A 20,143-nucleotide genomic window follows, 5' to 3' on the forward strand; every position below is an offset into this window, starting at 1 on the left:
TAAAATGGCATCATAGAAACTCATTTTCTTTTGTTGAATCTCTTTGAATCCAGCTGCACTAAGCAGTACATTGTACTCTGATGAGGTTCGTTCTTGGCCTTCGGTAAGGAGTAGCATCAACACAGAGTGTAGTTGGCACCTTACTGGCCCCTTTCTATCTTCACTGAGGACCATCTCCACTACTAAAACTCCACCACCTGTTTCAAAATACGTTTCACCAAGTTAGTAAAAGATATATATCATTAGCTGAAAATGCCTGACACTGTCCAGGAATTCAAATAAACCAAAAAATATTATGATTTTCAAATGGATAGTGTAGTTTTTTAATTTCAGGATTGCACACAGACACATGCACACACATACCAAATCAGTGCTTCAACCTGACCTTGACCCGATTCAATGAGGCGGGGTGGGGGTGGGGGAGAACATGCCAAAGTCATGTTTCAGTCTGCCATCTTGATTCAAAATGGCTCCCATTGGCCAAACATCATCAAAGACCGCTGCCCCGCCTCAGGAACCCCCATGCCAAGTTGGGTGATGATATCTCGAGGGGTGGGTGAAGCTATGCCAACAAATGGGTGATTTTTCAATTGGCCATCTTGATTCAAAATGGCACCAGACACCCAAACATCAGCTAAGTCCGCCATCCTCAGTTCGGTAACCCTTGTGCCACGTTTGGCAATGATCTCGAGAGGCAGCTGAACCCGTAGAATACAGATGGACAGAAAGACATACCACTTTCCAAAATATGCAGATTACTTATTTCAAAACTGCATAAGGAAGAATCCATCTTAATTTTCCCAAGCATTCTGGGATCAGAAGCTATGCAGTTGAACCTGAGTGTTGACCTTTTTTAGAAAAAATAAGTGTAATAAATAAATAAATAATAAAAAGGAGGAGGGGAAAAATAAAAAGTAGGAAAATATAAATATAAATATAAAAAATAAAATAAAAAGAGAGTTCCTTGCAGGAACTCTCTTGGTTGTTGGTGAGGGGAAGGGGTAAAAAGCAGTCTCTTTACCTTGTCAGGTAGCGGCCTTCCCTGTTTCTGGCGCGGCCTTCCCCTGCTTACTCTGGAGCCCGATCTCGGCGCTCTAGCTGCTGGAGGGGTAGGCTCGGCTTGAGCAAGCGAGCGGAGAGGGCGCCTCCAGGGCCGTCCCTAGGCCCAGGCTGGGTGGCGCAAGGCGCCAGGGCGCCTGGCCATCAGGGGCGCAGAAGGGGCGCCAAACTCAGCAGAGGCAGCCCCAGGCTCCTGCTCCCCACGTGCCTCTGGAGTTTCCTGCGGGGAGCGTGAGCCTGGGGCCACCTCCACTGCGCCTCTCAGCTGTTGAGCGACTTCAGGCCGCTCTCTGGAAGCCACTCAACAGCTGAGAGGCGCAGTGGAGGCAGCACCGGGGGGCGGCAGCCGGCGGGCAGGCTGGCCATTTTGGCGCCCTAGGCAGCTGCCTAGTTTGCCTTAATGGATGCGCCGGCCCTGCATCCACGCCCCCTGGGCCAACCATCCCCCGGGCGCTATGAAGATATAAATAAATAAATAAAATATCACGAGGCAATATGGGATACAACCTCTCTTTTTTATTATTTTAGCTTCTCTTAGAGTTCAACCATAATAATAAGCAAGGGGGTGGAGGAGATATTTCCACATGGTGAGGATTTGCAACAACAATAAAAGTAAAGCGATTAAGTATGTTCAGTTATGGCTACAAAGAATCGGGCAGAAATATATCTGTTCAGTCACGACACTCACAGAATGTTCTTGGCCAATGTTATTGTCTTCCTAAAATGGCGTCAAAGTGGCCTGTTTTCTTTTGCTGAATCTCCTTAAAGCCAGCGGCACTGAGGAGTGCATTGTACTCTGACGGGGTCCGTTCTTTTCCTTGAGTAAGAAGCAGCATAAGCATACCGTATATATGAGCTTCCAATGGCCCTGTTCTGTCTTCATTGAGAACTATTTCCACTAACAGAACTCCACCACCTGTTTCAGAAAAGGACATGTTACTTTTCCCAGGTGTCCTAGGATCATAAGCTCAAGAAATAAAGGAACGCAGCTGCGCCTGAGTGGCACACAGACATAAGGGGAAGGGGCCAGGGGGAAATCAAAGCGCCTTGGAATGAGAATCAGTTCCCACAGGAAACACCTTGGACACCATGCACCTACCAGGCTTGCAGGCTTTGTGCAGTCTAGTTAGCAGTTGCACACACTTCTCATCTGTAAAGCAGTGCAGGATCCTAGCCAAAATATACAGGTCAGCTTCTGGAATTGGGTCTTTAAAAAAATCACCTGAAATAAAACGAGTAGAGTTATAATTTTGTATTTCTTAGTGTAGAAAGTATTGATCTGATGTGTATAGATCTTTCCTATTCTAATTAATTCAAGAGGGTTCTGGAAGCTTCTCTGTGTGAACGAAACAGTCAGAAGGTTCATGGTGTTTGGGTTATTCCTTCAGAGAAGATGAGTACAGCTGGTTTAAACTGGCTCTCTTATCTTTTTCTGTCAATGTCATGGTGACTATAAAAGTATGGTCAGAAGGAGCCTGAGTTTCACTTTTACTATCTCTTTTCCTTCTGGTGTGGTGTTCTGTACATAGTATAATATAATGTTAAGGTTATACTTATTATAAGTTATTGTAAATTTAAGTTAAGTTTGCTGCAACTGGATTTATTATAGACGGTGCGAATCCTGAATGTATTGGATTTGTAACCATTATGCTCATTTGCCTTCAGTAGCAGTAAAGCTCTGCTGGATTAAATACAATTGCCTCTGGTCTATTTTTGGAAATCCTGCAACGTGTTAAAGTTTTTAATCTGAGGACTATATACTGGAATCTGCTCTGGATCAATATTGAGTAGAATTCCATGGTGAAATCATTATTATTCTTACAGAGACTGGAGGCAGAGCATAACCATCACGGCTAGTAGCCACTGATAGATTTATCTCCAGGAATTTGCCTTTTCCCCTTTAGAAACCATCCAAATTGGTGGCCTTCACTGTCTCCTGTGGGAGTGAGTTCTATAGTTCAACAATGTATGTGCTCCCACCAGCCCCAGTCAGCATGGTCAAGGATGATGGGAGTTGTAGTCCAACCATAACTAAAGGGTCACCGATTCTCAATCCCTGCTTAGTGCATGGCTGTCTTCTATTCTATTGTTAGCGGGAAAATGATGGAACGTTTGTAGGATAAAAGAACATTTTACCTCCATGAAAAGTAATCCGGTGTTCCTCTGAGGAGACAAAATGCTTCTTTCCTGTTTCCACTACTTCAGGTAGGTCGAAAATGGTCACTGTAGAATTTGGATACAATGAAATACATTCATTTGCTAGGGCACCACTACATCCTTAAGGGGAGAACCAAAGGGAAAAAATGAACACGTTGTGCATATCAAAGCTTTCCCCAAAGCTGTCCTTATTGTAAAAAAAGTGCAACACCGAGACTGAAACTCTCCAGCTTCTCTACCAGAGAAACGTATGGAAAGACTAGGCCTCCACCTGCTGCCAGTGGAACTTCAGGGTGCAAAGCTGCCACATGGCCGAAAATGCCAAAAGCAGCCACTAGGAGTGGCCATTCTGAGATCTGGAGCGAACTATTAGAAATCTATGAACAGCAGGCAATTTCATTTCATTGTAACATCTAAGTCAGGAGGACAGACTCTGAATGTCTTGAGCTGCACTGGTGCTTAGAGACCTGCACTAGCTGCCTATTTGCTACTGAGCTTTCTCACTGACATTTGTAAACAACTAGGTACCAGCACAACTAACAGACCATCTCTCCATCTCACCCTTTACAATCATGAAGGGAGACTGTCATCTGCAAACCTATTGGGGGGAAAGCCCTTTCTGGGAATAGCACCTGCTCTCTGGAATGCTCCCCAAAGAGAGATATGGGAAGCTCCATGTGCTTCAAATGTCTCCCAAACCTCAGATGTTTCCCTAGGCTTAAAAAGGTAAAGGGACCCCTGACCATTAGGTCCAGTCGTGACCGACTCTGGGGTTGCACGCTCATCTCGCATTATTGGCCGAGGGAGCCGGCGTATAGCTTCCAGGTCATGTGGCCAGCATGACAAAGCCATTTCTGGAAAACCAGAGCAGCACATGGAAACGCCGTTTACCTTCCCGCTGTAGCGGTTCCTATTAATCTACTTGCATTTTGACGTGCTTTCGAACTGCTAGGTTGGCAGGAGCTGGGACCGAGCAACGGGAGCTCACCCCGTCACAGGGATTCGAACGACGACCCTCTGATCAGCAAGCCCTAGGCTCGGTGGTTTAACCACAGCGCCACCTGTTTAACCACAACACCTTATTTGGATGCTATTCTGTTCAGTTGCTGGCTTGATGGTTTAAAGTTATTTACCGAAATTGATTTTTTAATGGTATTTTGACTTTATAGTATTGGTTAAATTTCCAAATAAAGAAGAAATACTTTGGTTGTCCTTCCTCTCCACTTGCAGGAACTTGTAGCCAACACAGGCGTCCAGCAGTCTCTCCATCCCAAAGGGACTGGTACCCAGACGTTCGGCAATAGTCACTGAAGTCAACGGTTCCTTGGATTCCATCAGCAGATCAAATACACCAAGATCAGAGGCATAATCTGGATGCAAAAAGGGTGATGGAGTACAAAAGGAAAGAGTTCAAAATGGTCCATAGTTATTGACTTTTTACAATTAATGCTGTATCCCACTTGTGCTATGGGTCTCATGCACAGACTCACAGTTCCCCTCATTTTCGTATCAAAACATTCAAGTGACAACATTAGAAGTTTCTGCCTTTGTTTGTGCTGGGTTGACCTCTATAACCCTAATATTTGCCTTGTCATTTAAAGGCATTTCTGATTCTACACAACCATTTACAAGCTGAAAGTTTCAAACTCCTTGCAAGTATTAAATTTTGCAGACAATACTTTTACCTTTGGAATTAGAAATGCATGCTGATTGAGAAATAACATTTTCAGAGCTTCAGCTTCTTCTGTCGCATTCATTGTTCTTTACTGTGTCTGTCAGAGACCTCACAGTCTTCCTCTGATGAGCAAGTTGTTTTTGGAAGAAAGAGCACTCTGCTTGTGGTACTTTTATTCAGAATTCACTGAAACTGAATTAACAATAAATAAGTCTGGATAAATGCCAATGAACTTTGCAAATGACTGAGGCCAGAGATGTTTGTGGGAAAGGCATAAGTGGAAAGGCATTTCTTTCTCACAAGTGCAAGAGGAAGGAAGTACCTGGAAATTATTGACTTTGTCTATGTGAGGGAAAAGTGCTATCAAAACATGACAAGTGAGGTAAAGTCAATTGGTGTCTGGAAATGCACAATTAACAAGTTATTGGAGACAATTAATCAGAAGAGAGAGCTGGTGGTTTAGGGAAAACTCTCTTGCTGAAGTGAGCCCATTTGCATATTCTTAAAATATAGAAACACATTAACAAAGAAGCGTCACATGCAAGTCACATTGTAGGAGCCATTTTTGTGCCAAAGTCGACAAAAGGGAAAGGCAAAAATTCCCAAGAAGCCCACTAAATGAATTATTTGTAATAACAATATAGAGAAATTCAGGAAAATATGCAAGTAGTAATGCTGAACGAGGATAGGTAGAGTCTGAAGAAGAAAAGTTAAGGAGCACGAGAAAGGAATCAAGGGGAATCCAAGAGAAAGAAAATGAAGAATGAGGAGTTTCCCACAGAAGGAAAATGGAATCACATAGTTACTAAGAATCAGAGAATCCAGAAACAGAAAGCTTTGAGGCAGGGGTGAAGGCAAGGGACCACATACCTGTGGAGACACAGCAAAAACAGAAAAGCAGGATAGTTCTGCATGAAGCTCACCTTGAGCCATTCACCAACTCTCATCCAAACCTACCTCATTGTGAGAATGACCTTCTTGTGAGTATAAAGTCAAAGTAGGGAAAACTAGGGATGTCACCTTGAACTCCTTGAAGGAAAGGTGGGAGGATCTAAATGTAGCAGGAGGCTGCAGCGTCCTTGACCAAGCCAGAGGAGCAGCAAAAAGACTAACCTTTATGTGCCTTGCTCCCAGGTAGCAGCTGTAATCATATGAGGCACACTTCCCAAGTTGACAATGTGGTGATCTGCAGTCCTATGGCTGCTCAGAAAACGGTTGCATTGGATTAAATAGCATGTAGCCATCCCCACCCACCAAGTTACTTAATTGGGTTTAGTATTACAGCCTTTATCAGGAGCTAATATTGGCTTTGCTGAATCAGTTGCTCGGAGGAGAAACAAGAACAAAAAAACCAAGAGAGTCCGGCGGAGGCACCTCAAAGGACCAAACATTTGTTATTCTGGCACAAGACGAGCTGAACTAGAGTCTATTTTATCACATACATGGTGTGATTCTCAATTACAGGGGTGTGGGGAGATGTGCTTGAGCTGAACTAGAGTCTATTTCTTCACATACATGGTGTGATTCTCAATTACAGGGGTGTGGGGAGGGCAAAGGAAGGGGAGTTGGATGCAGTGGGTCAGAAGGAAATGAAATGCTAGAAATGCAGATAGGGACTGTTTACATTTGAGCTACAATGAAGGCAGGATAACCCTTTAGGATAGCAATGATAGGCTTTGTAGTGCTGAGTGAATTTACATTTGTAAACCATTGTCTTTATTCAGACCCAAATAAATTGGAGCGAATGTCTTCAATACTCTGGGCCAAATGCTCATTTTCCACCTCGATGTCTGGCCTAGACAGCATCTTAAAAAGCAGAGACATCACCTTGCCGACAAAGGTCCGTATAGTTAAAGCTATGGTTTTCCCAGTAGTGATGTATGGAAGTGAGAGCTGGACCATAAAGAAGGCTGATCGCCGAAGAATTGATGCTTTTGAATTATGGTGCTGGAGGAGACTCTTGAGAGTCCCATGGACTGCAAGAAGATCAAACCTATCCATTCTTAAGGAAATCAGCCCTGAGTGCTCCCTGGAAGGACAGATCGTGAAGCTGAGGCTCCAATACTTTGGCCACCTCATGAGAAGAGAAGAATCCTTGGAAAAGACCCTGATATTGGGAAAGATTGAGGGCACTAGGAGAAGGGGATGTCAGAGGACAAGATGGTTGGACAGTGTTCTCGAAGCTACGAACATGAGTTTGACCAAACTGTGGGAGGCAGTGCAAGACAGGAGTGCCTGGCGTGCTATGGTCCATGGGGTCACGAAGAGTCGGACACGACTAAACGACTAAACAACAACAACAACAAATAGCTGTTAAGTACTTTCCTTTGATGCCCAGATCTCATGGCTACAATAAGGTTTCTACCTTTCAGGACAAAGGCAAGGTGATAATAGGAAGTTGTCTTCATCCATCTCCTTAATCTCTTCTTTCATATGCATAACCTTTGAAGCCTAGGAATGCAAGTTGTCTGGGTCTCTTTCCTGCCTCGCTCTCTGTCTCGGCCATCAAGAGGAAATCAACAGGCAACTCATGGCTGGGCACATACCGGTAGAATGGAAGGGGGAAAAGGTGGGGGGAAGCGAGAGGTGGCCTGTGTGTGTGTGTGTGTGTGTGTGTGTGTGTGTGTGTGTGTGTGTGTGAGAGAGAGAGAGAGAGAGAGAGAGAGAGAGAGAGAGAGAGAGAGAGAGAGACACGCACAGGGGGAGAAAAAGAGAGGCGCACAGGGGGAGAATAAGAGAGGCGCACAGGGGGAGAATAAGAGAGGCGCACAGGGGGAGAATAAGAGAGGTGCACAGGGGGAGAAAGAGACGCACAGGGGCAGAAAAAGAGAGGCACACGGAGGTCATTCATGAGGCAGCATCTTTAATCGCCCCTCTTTTCTTCTTCGTGCCTTCCTCTCCTCTCCACCGCAAATGCTACTTTTGTCCTCTTCACCGAGTAGAGCTCACATATGGTAGCACTACGGCTTATTTTCGGGGTATGTCTTATATTTTTTCAACGCATGAAAATCGTGCCATGGCTTATTTTATAGGGACGTCTTAAAATGTGAGAAACACGGAATTGTCAGGGCCTTCCAAATCTAATAAATATGTATTTTAAAATTTTATCTATTCCTGGATCCAGCAAAAACAGGAGGCTACATAATATAATTTCAGATCTGGCAGGGAGAAGCCTCCTCTACCTTTAATATCTGTTACTAATGTATACTTTATTCATGGCTTCTGTCCCGTCATACAAATTTTGAAATATCCTTATCTTTGAAGCATCCCATATTGCTTGTTACCAGGATTGCTTGGAATAAAAACAACATTTTTACAGTACATTCATCTTAATAACTGATATTCATCCTAACAAAGACAAGTTCATTTTATTCCAAATTTCCAAAAAGATTTTCTCAGTTCTGACAGCTCCCATGGAAATCGGCAGCTAACTGAAAAGGGAAGCCAGCTTGGCACTGTTACTGGGAGGGAACTTGGGGTGTAAGAAGGGTGACCATGCTTAACTGAAAGGGCTAAATAGGGCCCAGCTTGGGTGTCCCAAGCCCAGCATGCATTACATAACAGAGGGATGTTAACATCAAGAAGGCCAAGGGGCTTTTCAGAGCAACAGGAGCAGGTGTGACCCAGAGTGACCCTTGGATGTGGAAAGAGGTGCTGGGTGGGCATTGGAAGGGGAATTGTATGCAGTGGGGTCAGAGGGTCATAGAATGCTAAAAACACAGATAGGAACCATTCAGATTCGTGCTACACGGATAAGGACACGAACCTGTTTTGGATAGCTATGATAGGCCATGAAAGAAACCGACTTGGTAGTGCTGAGTGAATTTACACTTGCAAACCATTGTCTTTAGCTAGACTCAAATGAATTGGAGTGAATGTCTTCAGTACTTGTGGATGTAGCAGTTTCACTCCGGGAGAGGCGTAGCGTGGGCAGACTGAGGGGGACCATTGCCCCAGGTGCAGTTTTTCTGAGGGAGCACCTTGCTTCTCACCTGGTCCCTATCAGCCCCTCAATGCTTTGTAAATCCGAACCCACACCCCAGCTTTACAAAGCAATGTGGGGCTGGCAGGGAATGAGGAAGAAGCAACAGTCTTGTACCCCTCCAATTGGACTGATTGGAAGGAGGCATTCCCGGCCTGCTGCGTCCTCCTCATGTTGCCCTCCACGCCCCCTGGGGCAACCATCCTGGGCACTATGAAGACATACATACATACGTACATACATACATAACCTGAGGCAATATGGGATACAACCTCTTTCTTTTTCCTGGTTTGGCTCATGTGCTCGTAGAAAAAAAGGCAAGCAGGGAAATGAAGGTAATAACTACTTACAACGGTGGTTAACATGTACGATAACAATTTTTATTATTATTTTAGATTCTCAGTGTTCAACCATAATGATAAGCAAGGGGGTGGAGGAGATATTTCCACATGGTGAGGATTTGCAACAACAATAAAAGTAAAGCGATTAAGTATGTTCAGTTATGGCTACAAAGAATCGGGCAGAAATATATCTGTTCAGTCACGACGCTCACTGAATGTTCTTGGTCAATGTTATTGTCTTCCTAAAATGGCGTCAAAGAGGCCTGTTTTCTTTTGCTGAATCTCCTTAAAGCCAGCGGCACTGAGGAGTGCATTGTACTCTGACGGGGTCCGTTCTTTCCCTTGAGTACAAAGCAGCATAAGCATACCGTATATATGAGCTTCCAATGGCCCTGTTCTGTCTTCATTGAGAACTATTTCCACTACTAGAACTCCACCACCTGTTTCAGAAAAGGACATAGAGATGTATCATTACATATTACAAAGCAGCATGTTACTTTTCCCAGGTGTCCTAGGATCAGAAGCTCAAGAAATAAAGGAATTGATTAAGATTAAGGGGAAGAATAGGAAGTTTAATAGATGGAGAATGGATGAAAGAATTTTGAACGATGAGGCATTTGTCAAAAAAATGAAGGAATTATTAAAAGAATAATGTATCAGAAGAGGTAGATCTAACAACAACATGGGATGCGAGTAAGGCCTTTTTCCAAGGCCTGTATATTCAACAGAAAAGCAAAGTTAGAAGGGAAAGAGAAAAAAATATGGAGGAAATTAAGGGACAAATCAAGGAGAAAGAAAGAGATCTGGCAAGCAACCCAAGGAACGAAGCCCTAGTGATGAGAATAAAAATCTTGCAAAAAGAGCTATCAGTATTAGTGGGTCAAGAAATTGAGAATAAAATAAGATGGAGTAAACAAAAAACATTTGAATGGGGAGGGAAGGCAGGGAAATTACTTGCATGGAAATTAAGGAAAATGCAGAAAGGAAGATTGATCACGGGCATAATAGATAAAGGGGGGAAATTGACAAGATCGGAGGATATACAAAAACGTCTTACACACTATTATAAAAAATTATATGGGAAAGGGAATATTAATGAAAATAAGTTAGAAACTAATTTTCTAGGGAAAAGGGGGAAAATAATTATGGAAGAAGAAAAAGATTTATTAAATAAGCCAGTGTCTCTGCAAGAAATTTATGAGGCTATGAAGAAAGCAAAGGTGGGTAAGTCACCTGGGACAGACGGCCTGTCCAGCCAGCATTCTAAAATATTTAAGGAAGAGATTGGAGGGGTGTATCAGAAATTAGTCAATAGAACTATGGAAGGAGGGCCAGTGCCAAGATCATGGCAAGAGGCTTATATTACACTGATCCCGAAGGATGAAGAAGAGTTTAAGCAAGTTGGGAATTTCAGACCTATCTCACTCCTTAATGTTGATTATAAATTATTTGCCGAGATCCTTGCCAATAGATTAAAAGGAATTCTGAACAGGATCATAGGACAGAACCAACAGGGATTCTTGCCGGGAAGAAAGATGGCTAGGAATATGAGGATCCTCTTGGATTTGATAGAATATTTGGATTGGACGCCGGGCAAAGGGGCTGCCTTTGTTTTCCTTGATATTGAAAAAGCCTTTGATTCTCTATCGTGGGAATTTATGAAGAAATCATTAGCTAAAATAGGAATTAAGGGAAATTTTTTTAGAAGGAATTAATTCGATTTATGATAGACAATTTGCAAAATTAATCTTAAATGGGGAGGTGATGGAGGAGTTTGAGATAAGAAAGGGAACAAGGCAAGGGTGTCCCCTATCCCCGTTATTATTTATATTATCTATTGAGTCTTTGCTGGACGATATCAAGGAAAACAAGGAAGTTAGAGGAATTAGAGTCAAAAAGACAATATATAAAATCAATGCCTTTGCTGACGATATGATAGTGATGACAGAGGAACCAAAGGAATCGATTATGAATCTAAAAGAGATTTTAAGAACATTTGAAGAAGTATCAGGGCTTAGAATCAATGGGGGGAAAACAAAAATATTAGTCAAAAATATAAGGAAGGAAGGAATGTTAAGTTTAGGGACATTAACGGAATGGGAAATAGTCAAAAAAGTTAAATATTTGGGAATTGAGATTAGCGCAAATAATATAGAGCTTTTTGAAAATAATTATGGGAAAATATGGAGGGAGACTAAAAAGGAGATGGAAAGATGGAAAGATTTAAATTTATCCTTCTCAAGTAGAATAGCTACGATTAAGATGGTAATATTGCCTAGGATCCTATTCCTGTTTCAAATGTTGTCTATAGTGGGGGAAAAGGAGATATTTGACAATTGGAGAAGAGATTTGAACAATTTCATTTGGCTAGGGAAAAAGGCAAGGATCCAATACAAATTGCTTACAGATGCTAAAGAAAGGGGAGGATGGGGGGTCCCGGATCTTAGGATTTATTATGCATCCACATGTTTTTGTTGGCTTAGGGAATGGTTGGTATTGGAAGATGAAGAAATTTTAGAAGTGGAAGGTTTTAGAAATGTAACTGGGTGGCATACATATCTCTTACAAGAAGATAGGAAGAAACTTAAACTAATCTCAGACCATGTAATAAAAAAGTCAATTCTTAAGGTTTGGCAGGAATTTAAGGATTTAATAGAGCCTAAAGTACCCTGGTGGGCCTCTCCATTGGAGATGACGTCAATGGGAGGTGGAAGTAAGAATGGGAGATGGTTAACGTACCAAGATTTAATAGAAAAAGATGGAGAACAATTAGTGTTAAAATCTTATGATCAAATTAAATTAAGTTGTACGAGTTGGTTACAATATCTCCAATTGCAAAGTTTATTTCAAGAACACAAAAAATAGGCTTTGGGAAAGAGAAATCTAAATCACAGGAGATTTTAATTGAAAATACTGTTAAACCATTGTCAAAGATCTACAAATTTCTTTTGGAGTGGGAGCTGAAGGACAAAGAAATAAAATGTGTGATGGTTAAATGGGCCCAAGATCTAGGAAGGCCAATTTACAAAGCCCAATGGGATAAATTATGGAGAATCACAATGAAGTTTACGGCCTGTACCGGAATAAAAGAAAATATGTTAAAAATGGTTTACAGGTGGCATTTAACACCGGAAAGGATAGCCAAAATATACAAAAACGAAGCAAGCAATTGTTGGAAATGCCAAAATAAAGGGGGAAATTATATACATTGTTGGTGGGGATGTGAAAAGATTAAGGAATTCTGGGGAGAGGTTTACGAGGAATTGAAAAAAAATGTAAAGGGTTACCTTTAAAAAAAACCCAGAATATTTTCTATTGAGTCTGATACCTGGAAACCTCCCAGAAGACAGGATAGATATTTTTCTTCACTCCTGTGCGGCAGCAAAACTGCTGATCGGTCAAAAATGGAAAAAGGAAGAGATACCCACAATTCAAGAGTGGCAGTTAAAATTAATTGAATTTATGAACCTAGATAGAATGACGGCGGCAATTAGGAATAATTCGAAACAAAGTTCTAAAAAGAAATGGGAATATGTAGAAGAATATTTTAAGAAAAAAGATATCAAAACAGAGTTGGTGATCTGTTTGGACTAGCTGGCCACAAGGGATTTTATCGGGAAATTTGATGAGGAGGGAATTAAAAATCAGGTTTTGTTTCAGGGAAGAGTAACGCAAGTAATGGGGAAAACTCAAAGTAAAGCGATGTGTAAAAGTTTGGAAGTTATTTTATTTATTATTGTATAATTGAAATTTGTATTTCTTTTTTGTATGGATTTTAATGTGAATTAATAAAGATTTTTTTAAAAATATATAAAAAAAGAAATGCAGCTGCGCCTGAGTGGCACACAGACATAAGGGGAAGGGGCCGTGGGGAAATCCAAGCACCTTGGAATGCAAATCAGTTCCCACAGGAAACACCTTGGACACCATGCACCTACCAGGCTTGCAGGCTTTGTGCAGTCTAGTTAGCAGTTGCACACACTTCTCATCTGTAAAGCAGTGCAGGATCCTAGCCAAAATATACAAGTCAGCTTCTGGAATTGGGTCTTTAAAACAATCACCTGAAATAAAACGAGTAGAGTTTTAATTTTGTATTTCTTAGGGTAGAAAGTATTGATCTGATGTGTAGAGATCTTTCCTATTCTAATTAATTCAGGAGGGTTCTGGAAGCTTCTCTGTGTGAAAGAAACATTCAGAAGGTTCATGGTGTTTGGGTTATTCCTTCAGAGAAGATGAGTACAGCTGCTTTAAACTGGCTCTCTTATCTTTTTCTGTCAATGTCATGGTGACTATAAAAGTATGGTCAGAAGGAGCCCGAGATTCACTTTTACTTTCTATCTCTTTTCCCTCTGGTGTGGTGTTCTGTACATAGTATAATATAATGTTAAGGTTATGCTTATTATAAGTTATTGATTGTAATTTTAAGTTAAGTCTGCTGCAAATGGATTTCTTATGGACAGTGCCAATCCTGAATGTATTGGATTTGTGACCATTATGCTCATTTGCCTTCAGTAGCAGTAAAGCTCTGCTGGATTAAAGACAATTGCCTCTGGTCTATTTTTTTGGAAATCCTGTAACGTGTTAAAGTTTTTAATCTGAGGACTATATACTGGAATCTGATCTGGATCAATATTGAGTAGAATTCCATGGTGAAATCATTATTATTCTTACAGAGACTGGAGGCAGAGCATAACCATCACGGCTCGTAGTCATTTATAGACTTATCTCCAGGAATTTGCCTAATTCCAATCCAAATTGGTGGCCTTCACTGCCTCCTGTGGGAGTGAGTTCTATAGTTCAACAATGTATGTGCTCCCACCAGCCCCAGTCAGCATGGTCAAGGATGATGGGAGTTGTAGTCCAACCATAACTAAAGGGTCACTGATTCTCAATCCCTGCTTAGTGCATGGCTGTCTTCTATTCCATTGTTAGCGGGAAAATGATGGAACGTTTGTAGGATAAAAGAACATTTTACCTCCATGAAAAGTAATCCGGTGTTCCTCTGTGGAGACAAAATGCTTCTTTCCTGTTTCCACTACTTCAGGTAGGTCAAAAATGGTCACTTTAGAATTTGGATACAATGAAATATATTCCTTTGCCAGGGCACCACTACATCCTTAAGGGGAGAACCAAATGGGGAAAATGAACATGTTGTGCATATCAAAGCTTTCCCCCAAAATTCCTGCGCATATCTTTAAGATAGCACACCAGATAGGTGGACATCCAGTCATTTCATTCAGTGGTAAGTATGTGCCACTTTTGCAGTTCTGAGGATGGGATAGTTCAGAGTTTGGGTCATGGGTTATTAGGGGGTGAGAGGACAATATTGTACTTGCACAACACAAAGCAAAACCTTGTGCTGCAATTCTATCCTGTTTAGCAGGAGCAATGAAAATACAGTCCAGAGGAATATGAGAGTTTGCCAGGCAGGCGTGGCCAACACACTTCTTTTCAGTGGATCTAATTGAGACTTCTCTCATTTGAGCTGAAGTCATCTATTGCCCTTCTCCCCACCTAACCCACTGACTCCTCCGCTGAGTGCCCGAGGGCCCCCGTTCCTGCCTCTTTCCACCTGGCCCAGGCTGGGGCCTGACAGTCCTCCTAAAGACTGCGGCTGCGGCTGCTGCTCAGCAAGAACTGGGGTATTTGGGGGGAAAGTTTTGTTGGGAGTTTTTGCTGTTGTTACTGATATTAACTGATATTAACTTTTTGTATTTTTATTTTTTTGTGGAAATTGTTCAGTTTCGTTAAGTAATGTGTTTTATTTATTTCTATTACTACTTTGCTATATTTGTAATTTTGTGAATCTTTTCATATTATAAGCCACCTTGAGCATTGTTTTAACTGTGGAAAGGTGGCATACAGATCAAATGATGATGATGATGATGACGGCGACGACAGTGCTTACAGCTCAGGGGAAAATGGGATGGAGGGATGTTTCCTGTTCTACAACAGCAGCCTTATGATTTTGGAATGCCAGCATAGGAAGACATGTGATAATTTATGGCACTTACCTCCCACATCACAAACGAGTGGGAAATGAGAGAGATCAAATGCATTCAACACAACTCGACCACACAGACTCCACATCTCACGCATAAACTCCATGAATTCTCGCAAGCCGCTCTCTGTTCTAGTAATTCAAAATTGAATTGTCAGTTAACAGAGGAGATACCTATGAACAGAGGATAGTTATAGACAGGAGCCATATTCCACATAATGCTGTTGTTTTTTAGTTGTGTGTGGATTTCCTTTCCCTTCTTTGGCCTCATCCTTTTATTCCCATTGATACCAGTGGACAGATCATGATGGGATGTATCCATAATCCATACACAAATCTAAATACTACTGCTACTAATTATAATAATACATCATTTACTGTAGCTGTGCATCTCACCAGTATTTCAAAACCTCAGTGTTTTTTATTTATTTATTTCCTTTGACAAAATTCATTTCCCTTGTGGTCACATCTGTGCCAGTGAATTGGACAAATAAGGCTTCTTCTAACTCTGTTGTGTGTGGCATGACATTGTTAAGAACTCAGCTAATGGCTGTTTAGTATGCCCAAACTCTTCCATCTGAATTCCATCTGGATAAACATTGCATATCTATGTTTCCATTGGTGGCCGAATGTGTTATTAAAAATGTAACAATTCTACAGGCTGTGGTTTCCAATATATGACCACTTAGAGGAGGGGGGAGGAGAAACCACCCCTCTTCAAACCCGCTCCTCTACATGTCAGTGGAGGCAATGATTTTAATAATGCTACACATGGAGGGGTCTGGGTGTATTCATTAGATGGGCAGAAGCCTACATCACTAGTCGTCCTGAGGAATTATTAAGCATTCATTCAGGACCCCATACAAAAGGAAGGGTTGAAGTGGACTGACTTCTCATTTTTCAAGTAATATATCTTTAAGTAGTTCTCTGGGCCCCAGGGTGCCTCATCACCCCCGATCCTTAATCTAAATATATAGAAATGTTCACGGTGCGTGCGCAGGGGCCAATGTATGGAGATACAGGGGGGAGGGGACAACAGAGGGCTCAGAAAAAAGTAAATACTGGGAAATAGAACCCAGAAACTGACAGCTCTTTCTCCAAGGCTGGGGGCCAATGTAGGAAGATACCGGGGGTAGGGGCCAACACTCCCCAGGGACAACAGAGAGTTCAGACAAAAGTGCATGCTGGGAAATAGAACCCAGAACCTAACAGTTCTTTTTCGAAGGGTGGGGGCCAAGGTATGGAGATACAGGGGGGAGGGGCCAACACTCCCCAGGGACAACAGAGGGAAGGGTATCCTACCGAAACACAGGGATGAGCCGGGGTGGAGGGAGGAGGGGCAGGATACGTCATGGATCGGTACAGGGTGGGGTGGGGGATCACAGGAAAGAACCACAGCAACGCGTGGCCGGGTCAGCTATTATATTATATTATATTATATTATATTATATTATATTATATTATATTATATTATAATTATATTATATTACTAGCTGGCCCGGTCACGCGTTGCTGTGGCTCATTCCTGCGATTCCCCTCACCCTGTCCCGGTCCATGACGTATCCCGTTCCTTCCTCCCCACCACCCCTGGCTCATCCCTATGATTCCCCCCACCCTGTCCTGATCCATGACGTTTCCCGACCCCTCCTCCCGCCAACCCCCACCCAGACGAATCCCTACTTCCATTTGGCCTAGTTTGTAACAGCGAGCTGAGGTGCTGTGGAGAGGAAAGGTTTTCTAGCTACAGTACCAGTGCATCTGCCACTAGAGGGTGATGTTTTGTAACCTGGTTATTTTCCCAGCATGCTCGACAGGGTCTCCTGGGTGACTTTTTAGGTCCCTAAAACAGGGTTTTACCTTGCACAGGTGTGACATTTGTATACCCCATGTAGCTAGGAACACTCGCATAATGGCATGTGACGCTCTGTCGAGATTTCATCGCTATCGCTCAAGAGGTTTTGGTGAAAGGTGGAAACCAACGGACATTGCTAGTTTACACATACACACACATATATAATTATATTCATTTCATTTTATTTTATTATGCTATGCTATATTATATTATATTATATTATATATCAATCTCATATTGCACTACTATTTATGATATGTTTTCAATTGCAATAAATAACTTTGAATTCTCTTTACACATTTTTCCTTAACTCCATTTTGTTAGTGACCGGTTTTTGCCCAAGGATAAGTTTGGCCATGGCAAAAGCTGCCTATTGGCAGCTGAATTTCATGAGTAGCCCCTGTCCACATGTTTCAAACCTTCTTTCTCAAGTATTTCCCCAACTATCACAATATTCCAACTCCAGGAACTGTTAAAAAGGGCAGGGCCTCTAATGCCTGTACAGGATTCCCCCATAGTGAGCAAGTGGGGATGTCTGTTGACATGTCTGAGCACACATTGGCCTCTGGATTGTGGGAAACTGCACTGAAGCAGTGAAAAGACTCAGAAATGGCTATTTGCTATGACTGGAAGCAGTTCTGCTTCAACATCGGAAAATACTGGAGGCAAACAAGGCAGGGTCTTCACAACTAGTCTGTTAGGGTGCCAACTTGAATAAAATATAGAGTGATCGCATGATAACTAATCACATGATGCAGTTCATACACAACATTTGAATGGGACTTCAACAACATCAACTTGGGGGGGGGACCTGCCCCCTCAAGTATTTTATTGTGGGGGCTGAAGCTCCCACAGCCCCCAGGAGTTGCCTCCTATGTAGTTTGTGAAATGCAAGACCTGATAGCAAGGAATCTAATTGTAGACATCCTGCTTAAATAGGGGGTGGGGCAGGAACCCAAGTCTGGCATGCAGTAAGGGAGCTCCCAATATCATTAAAGATAACTATCAGAGAGGGAAGAAAGCAACACTGGCTAGAAAAGTTAGCAATAGGTTTCACACAGATTGCAAAGGGAAAGCTTTGCCCATTCTTTAAAAAGAAACAAGATCTAGAACAATACAAATTTTCTGTACCTGTAAAAAGCCTCATAGAAATTTTTTGTAGAAATGTCATTTATTCTATACGTCTGAGCCTCTCCTTCCCTGAAATAGAATATTTGTTTTAGTTTAAGAAAGAATGAGCATCGTAACTACATAATTAAATTTCAGTCTCTTCAACAAAACAATTAAAGGAAGTTTACTACACACACAATTACATTTGTTGTCAAAGCTGTGCCTACCAATCACAGGTTTGTTTATTTGTAACGTCTGTGAGTTTTTTTCAATCTCCTCACCTCACAGCATCAGCTAGGTGTTGTGCTCTCATATAAGTAAATTCAGTATTGAACTTCAAAGAATAATACTGAGTCTTTGGGCTTCTTTTGCCAAGGTAGAGATTGGCAAGGTTGGTGTTTCCATAAAGCGCTTAAAATGAAGGGGACAAAAGATTAACGTTTTGACATCTCTGTGCAAGACCCCTTTCCCTCCCCAGTTCTGCAGGGACAAAATGCTTAAAACAAGCATAATGGAGCAAAAGTCACATTTCTAGGATTCCACGTCATGCTGCCCTCAATGTAAAAAAGTGCAACACCGAGACTGAAACTCTCCAGCTTCTCTTCCAGAAAAACGTATGCTGGCAGTGTAACTTCAGGGTGCAAAGCTGCCACATGGCCAAAAATGCCAAAAGCAGCCACTAGGAGTGGCCATTCTGAGATCTGGAGCGAACTAAGTACTGTATTAGAAATCTATGAACAGCAGGCATTTTCGTTTCATTGTAACATCTAAGTCAGGAAGACAGACTCTGAATGTCCTGAGCTGCACTGGTGCTTAGTGACCTGCACTAGCTGCCTGTTTGCTACTGAGCTTTCTCACTGACATTTGTACTAGGTACCAGCACATCTAACAGACCATCTCTCCATCTCACCCTTTACAATCATGAATGGAGATTATAATCTGCAAATCTATTGGGGAAAAAGCCCTTTCTGGGTCTAGCACCTGCCCTCTGGAATGCTCCCCAAAGAGAGATATGAGAAGTTCCATGTGCTTCAAATGTCTCCAAAACCTCAGATGTTTCCCTAGGCTTATTTGGATGCTATTCTGTTCAGTTGCTGACTTGATGGTTTAAAGTTATTTTTAATGGTATTTTGACTTTATAGTGTTGGTTAAATTTCCAAAGAAAGAAGAAATACTTTGGTTGTCCCTCCTCTCCACTTGCAGGAACTTTAAGCCAACACAGGCATCCAGCAGTCTCTCCATCCCAAAGGGACTGGTACCCAGACCTTCGGCAATAGACACTGAAGTCAACGGTTCCTTGGACTCCATCAGCAGATCAAATACACCAAGATCAGAGGCAGTGAACATAATCTGGATGCAAAAAGGGTGAGGGAGTACAAAAAGAAAAAGTTCAAAATGGTCTTTAGTTATTGACTTTTCAAAAAGGAACAAGATGCTTTTGAAACACAAAAAGATTGTAATACAGTTCAAGACCATTTGAAGTGCAGAAATAAAAGTAGGACATAGGTATGTTAAGTAAAATAATTTTAAATCGTTGCTGTATCCCACTTGTGCTGCGGGTCTCATGCATACTCATTTTCGTATTAAAACATTCAAGTGACAACACCAGAGGTTTCTGCCTTTGTTTGTTCTGGGTTGACCCCTATAACCCTAATATTTGCTTGGCCATTTAAAGGCATTTCTGATTCTACACAACCATTTACAAGTTGAACGTTTCAAACTCCTTGCAAGTATTAAATTTTGCAGACAATACTTTTACCTTTGGAATTAGATATGCATGCTGATTCAGAAATAACATTTTCAGAGCTTCAGCTTCTTCTGTCGCATTCATTGTTCTTTACTGTGTCTGTCGGAGACCTCACAGTCTTCCTCTAATGAGCAAGTTGTTTTTGGAAGAAAGAGCACTCTGCTTGTGGTACTTTTATTCAGAATTCACTGAAAATGAATTGCCAATAAATAAGTATAG

General features: G+C 41.9%; 2 protein-coding genes across 10 annotated transcripts in view; both read right to left on the reverse strand.

Moving 5' to 3' along the window:
- LOC132591134 (acetylserotonin O-methyltransferase-like) overlaps positions 1-13,273 on the reverse strand; it is a 30,301-nt gene extending 17,028 nt beyond the window's left edge. Inside the window, exons 1-3 of one of the 8 annotated variants that reach the window (XM_060273433.1) lie at positions 5,849-5,987; positions 4,902-5,083; positions 4,419-4,586 (exon numbers count right to left, since the gene is read on the reverse strand). In XM_060273433.1, the coding sequence (XP_060129416.1) occupies positions 4,419-4,551 (133 nt within the window). In that variant the 5' untranslated portion in view covers positions 4,552-4,586; positions 4,902-5,083; positions 5,849-5,987. The other 7 variants (XM_060273427.1, XM_060273426.1, XM_060273425.1 and 4 more) reach the window with 7 other exon arrangements.
- Positions 56-20,143, reverse strand: LOC118085744 (acetylserotonin O-methyltransferase-like). Of its 2 annotated transcripts, none has more exons than XM_060273422.1 (8): positions 19,937-20,136; positions 19,353-19,527; positions 18,459-18,588; positions 18,199-18,267; positions 15,229-15,347; positions 3,196-3,336; positions 2,159-2,281; positions 56-1,975 (listed from the first exon to the last, which is right to left on the reverse strand). In XM_060273422.1, the coding sequence occupies exons 1-8, from the start codon at positions 20,006-20,008 to the stop codon at positions 1,767-1,769; spliced, it is 1,038 nt and encodes a 345-aa protein (XP_060129405.1). In that variant the 5' UTR covers positions 20,009-20,136; the 3' UTR covers positions 56-1,766. The 2 variants fall into 2 exon arrangements, with proteins under 2 accessions (XP_060129405.1, XP_060129406.1); XM_060273423.1 differs by lacking the exons at positions 56-1,975; positions 2,159-2,281; positions 3,196-3,336 and adding exons at positions 9,232-9,654; positions 13,153-13,275; positions 14,190-14,330 and having other exon boundaries at positions 19,937-20,143.

This window comes from Zootoca vivipara, chromosome 4 (assembly GCF_963506605.1).
Source record: "Zootoca vivipara chromosome 4, rZooViv1.1, whole genome shotgun sequence".
NCBI lineage: Eukaryota > Metazoa > Chordata > Lepidosauria > Squamata > Lacertidae > Zootoca > Zootoca vivipara.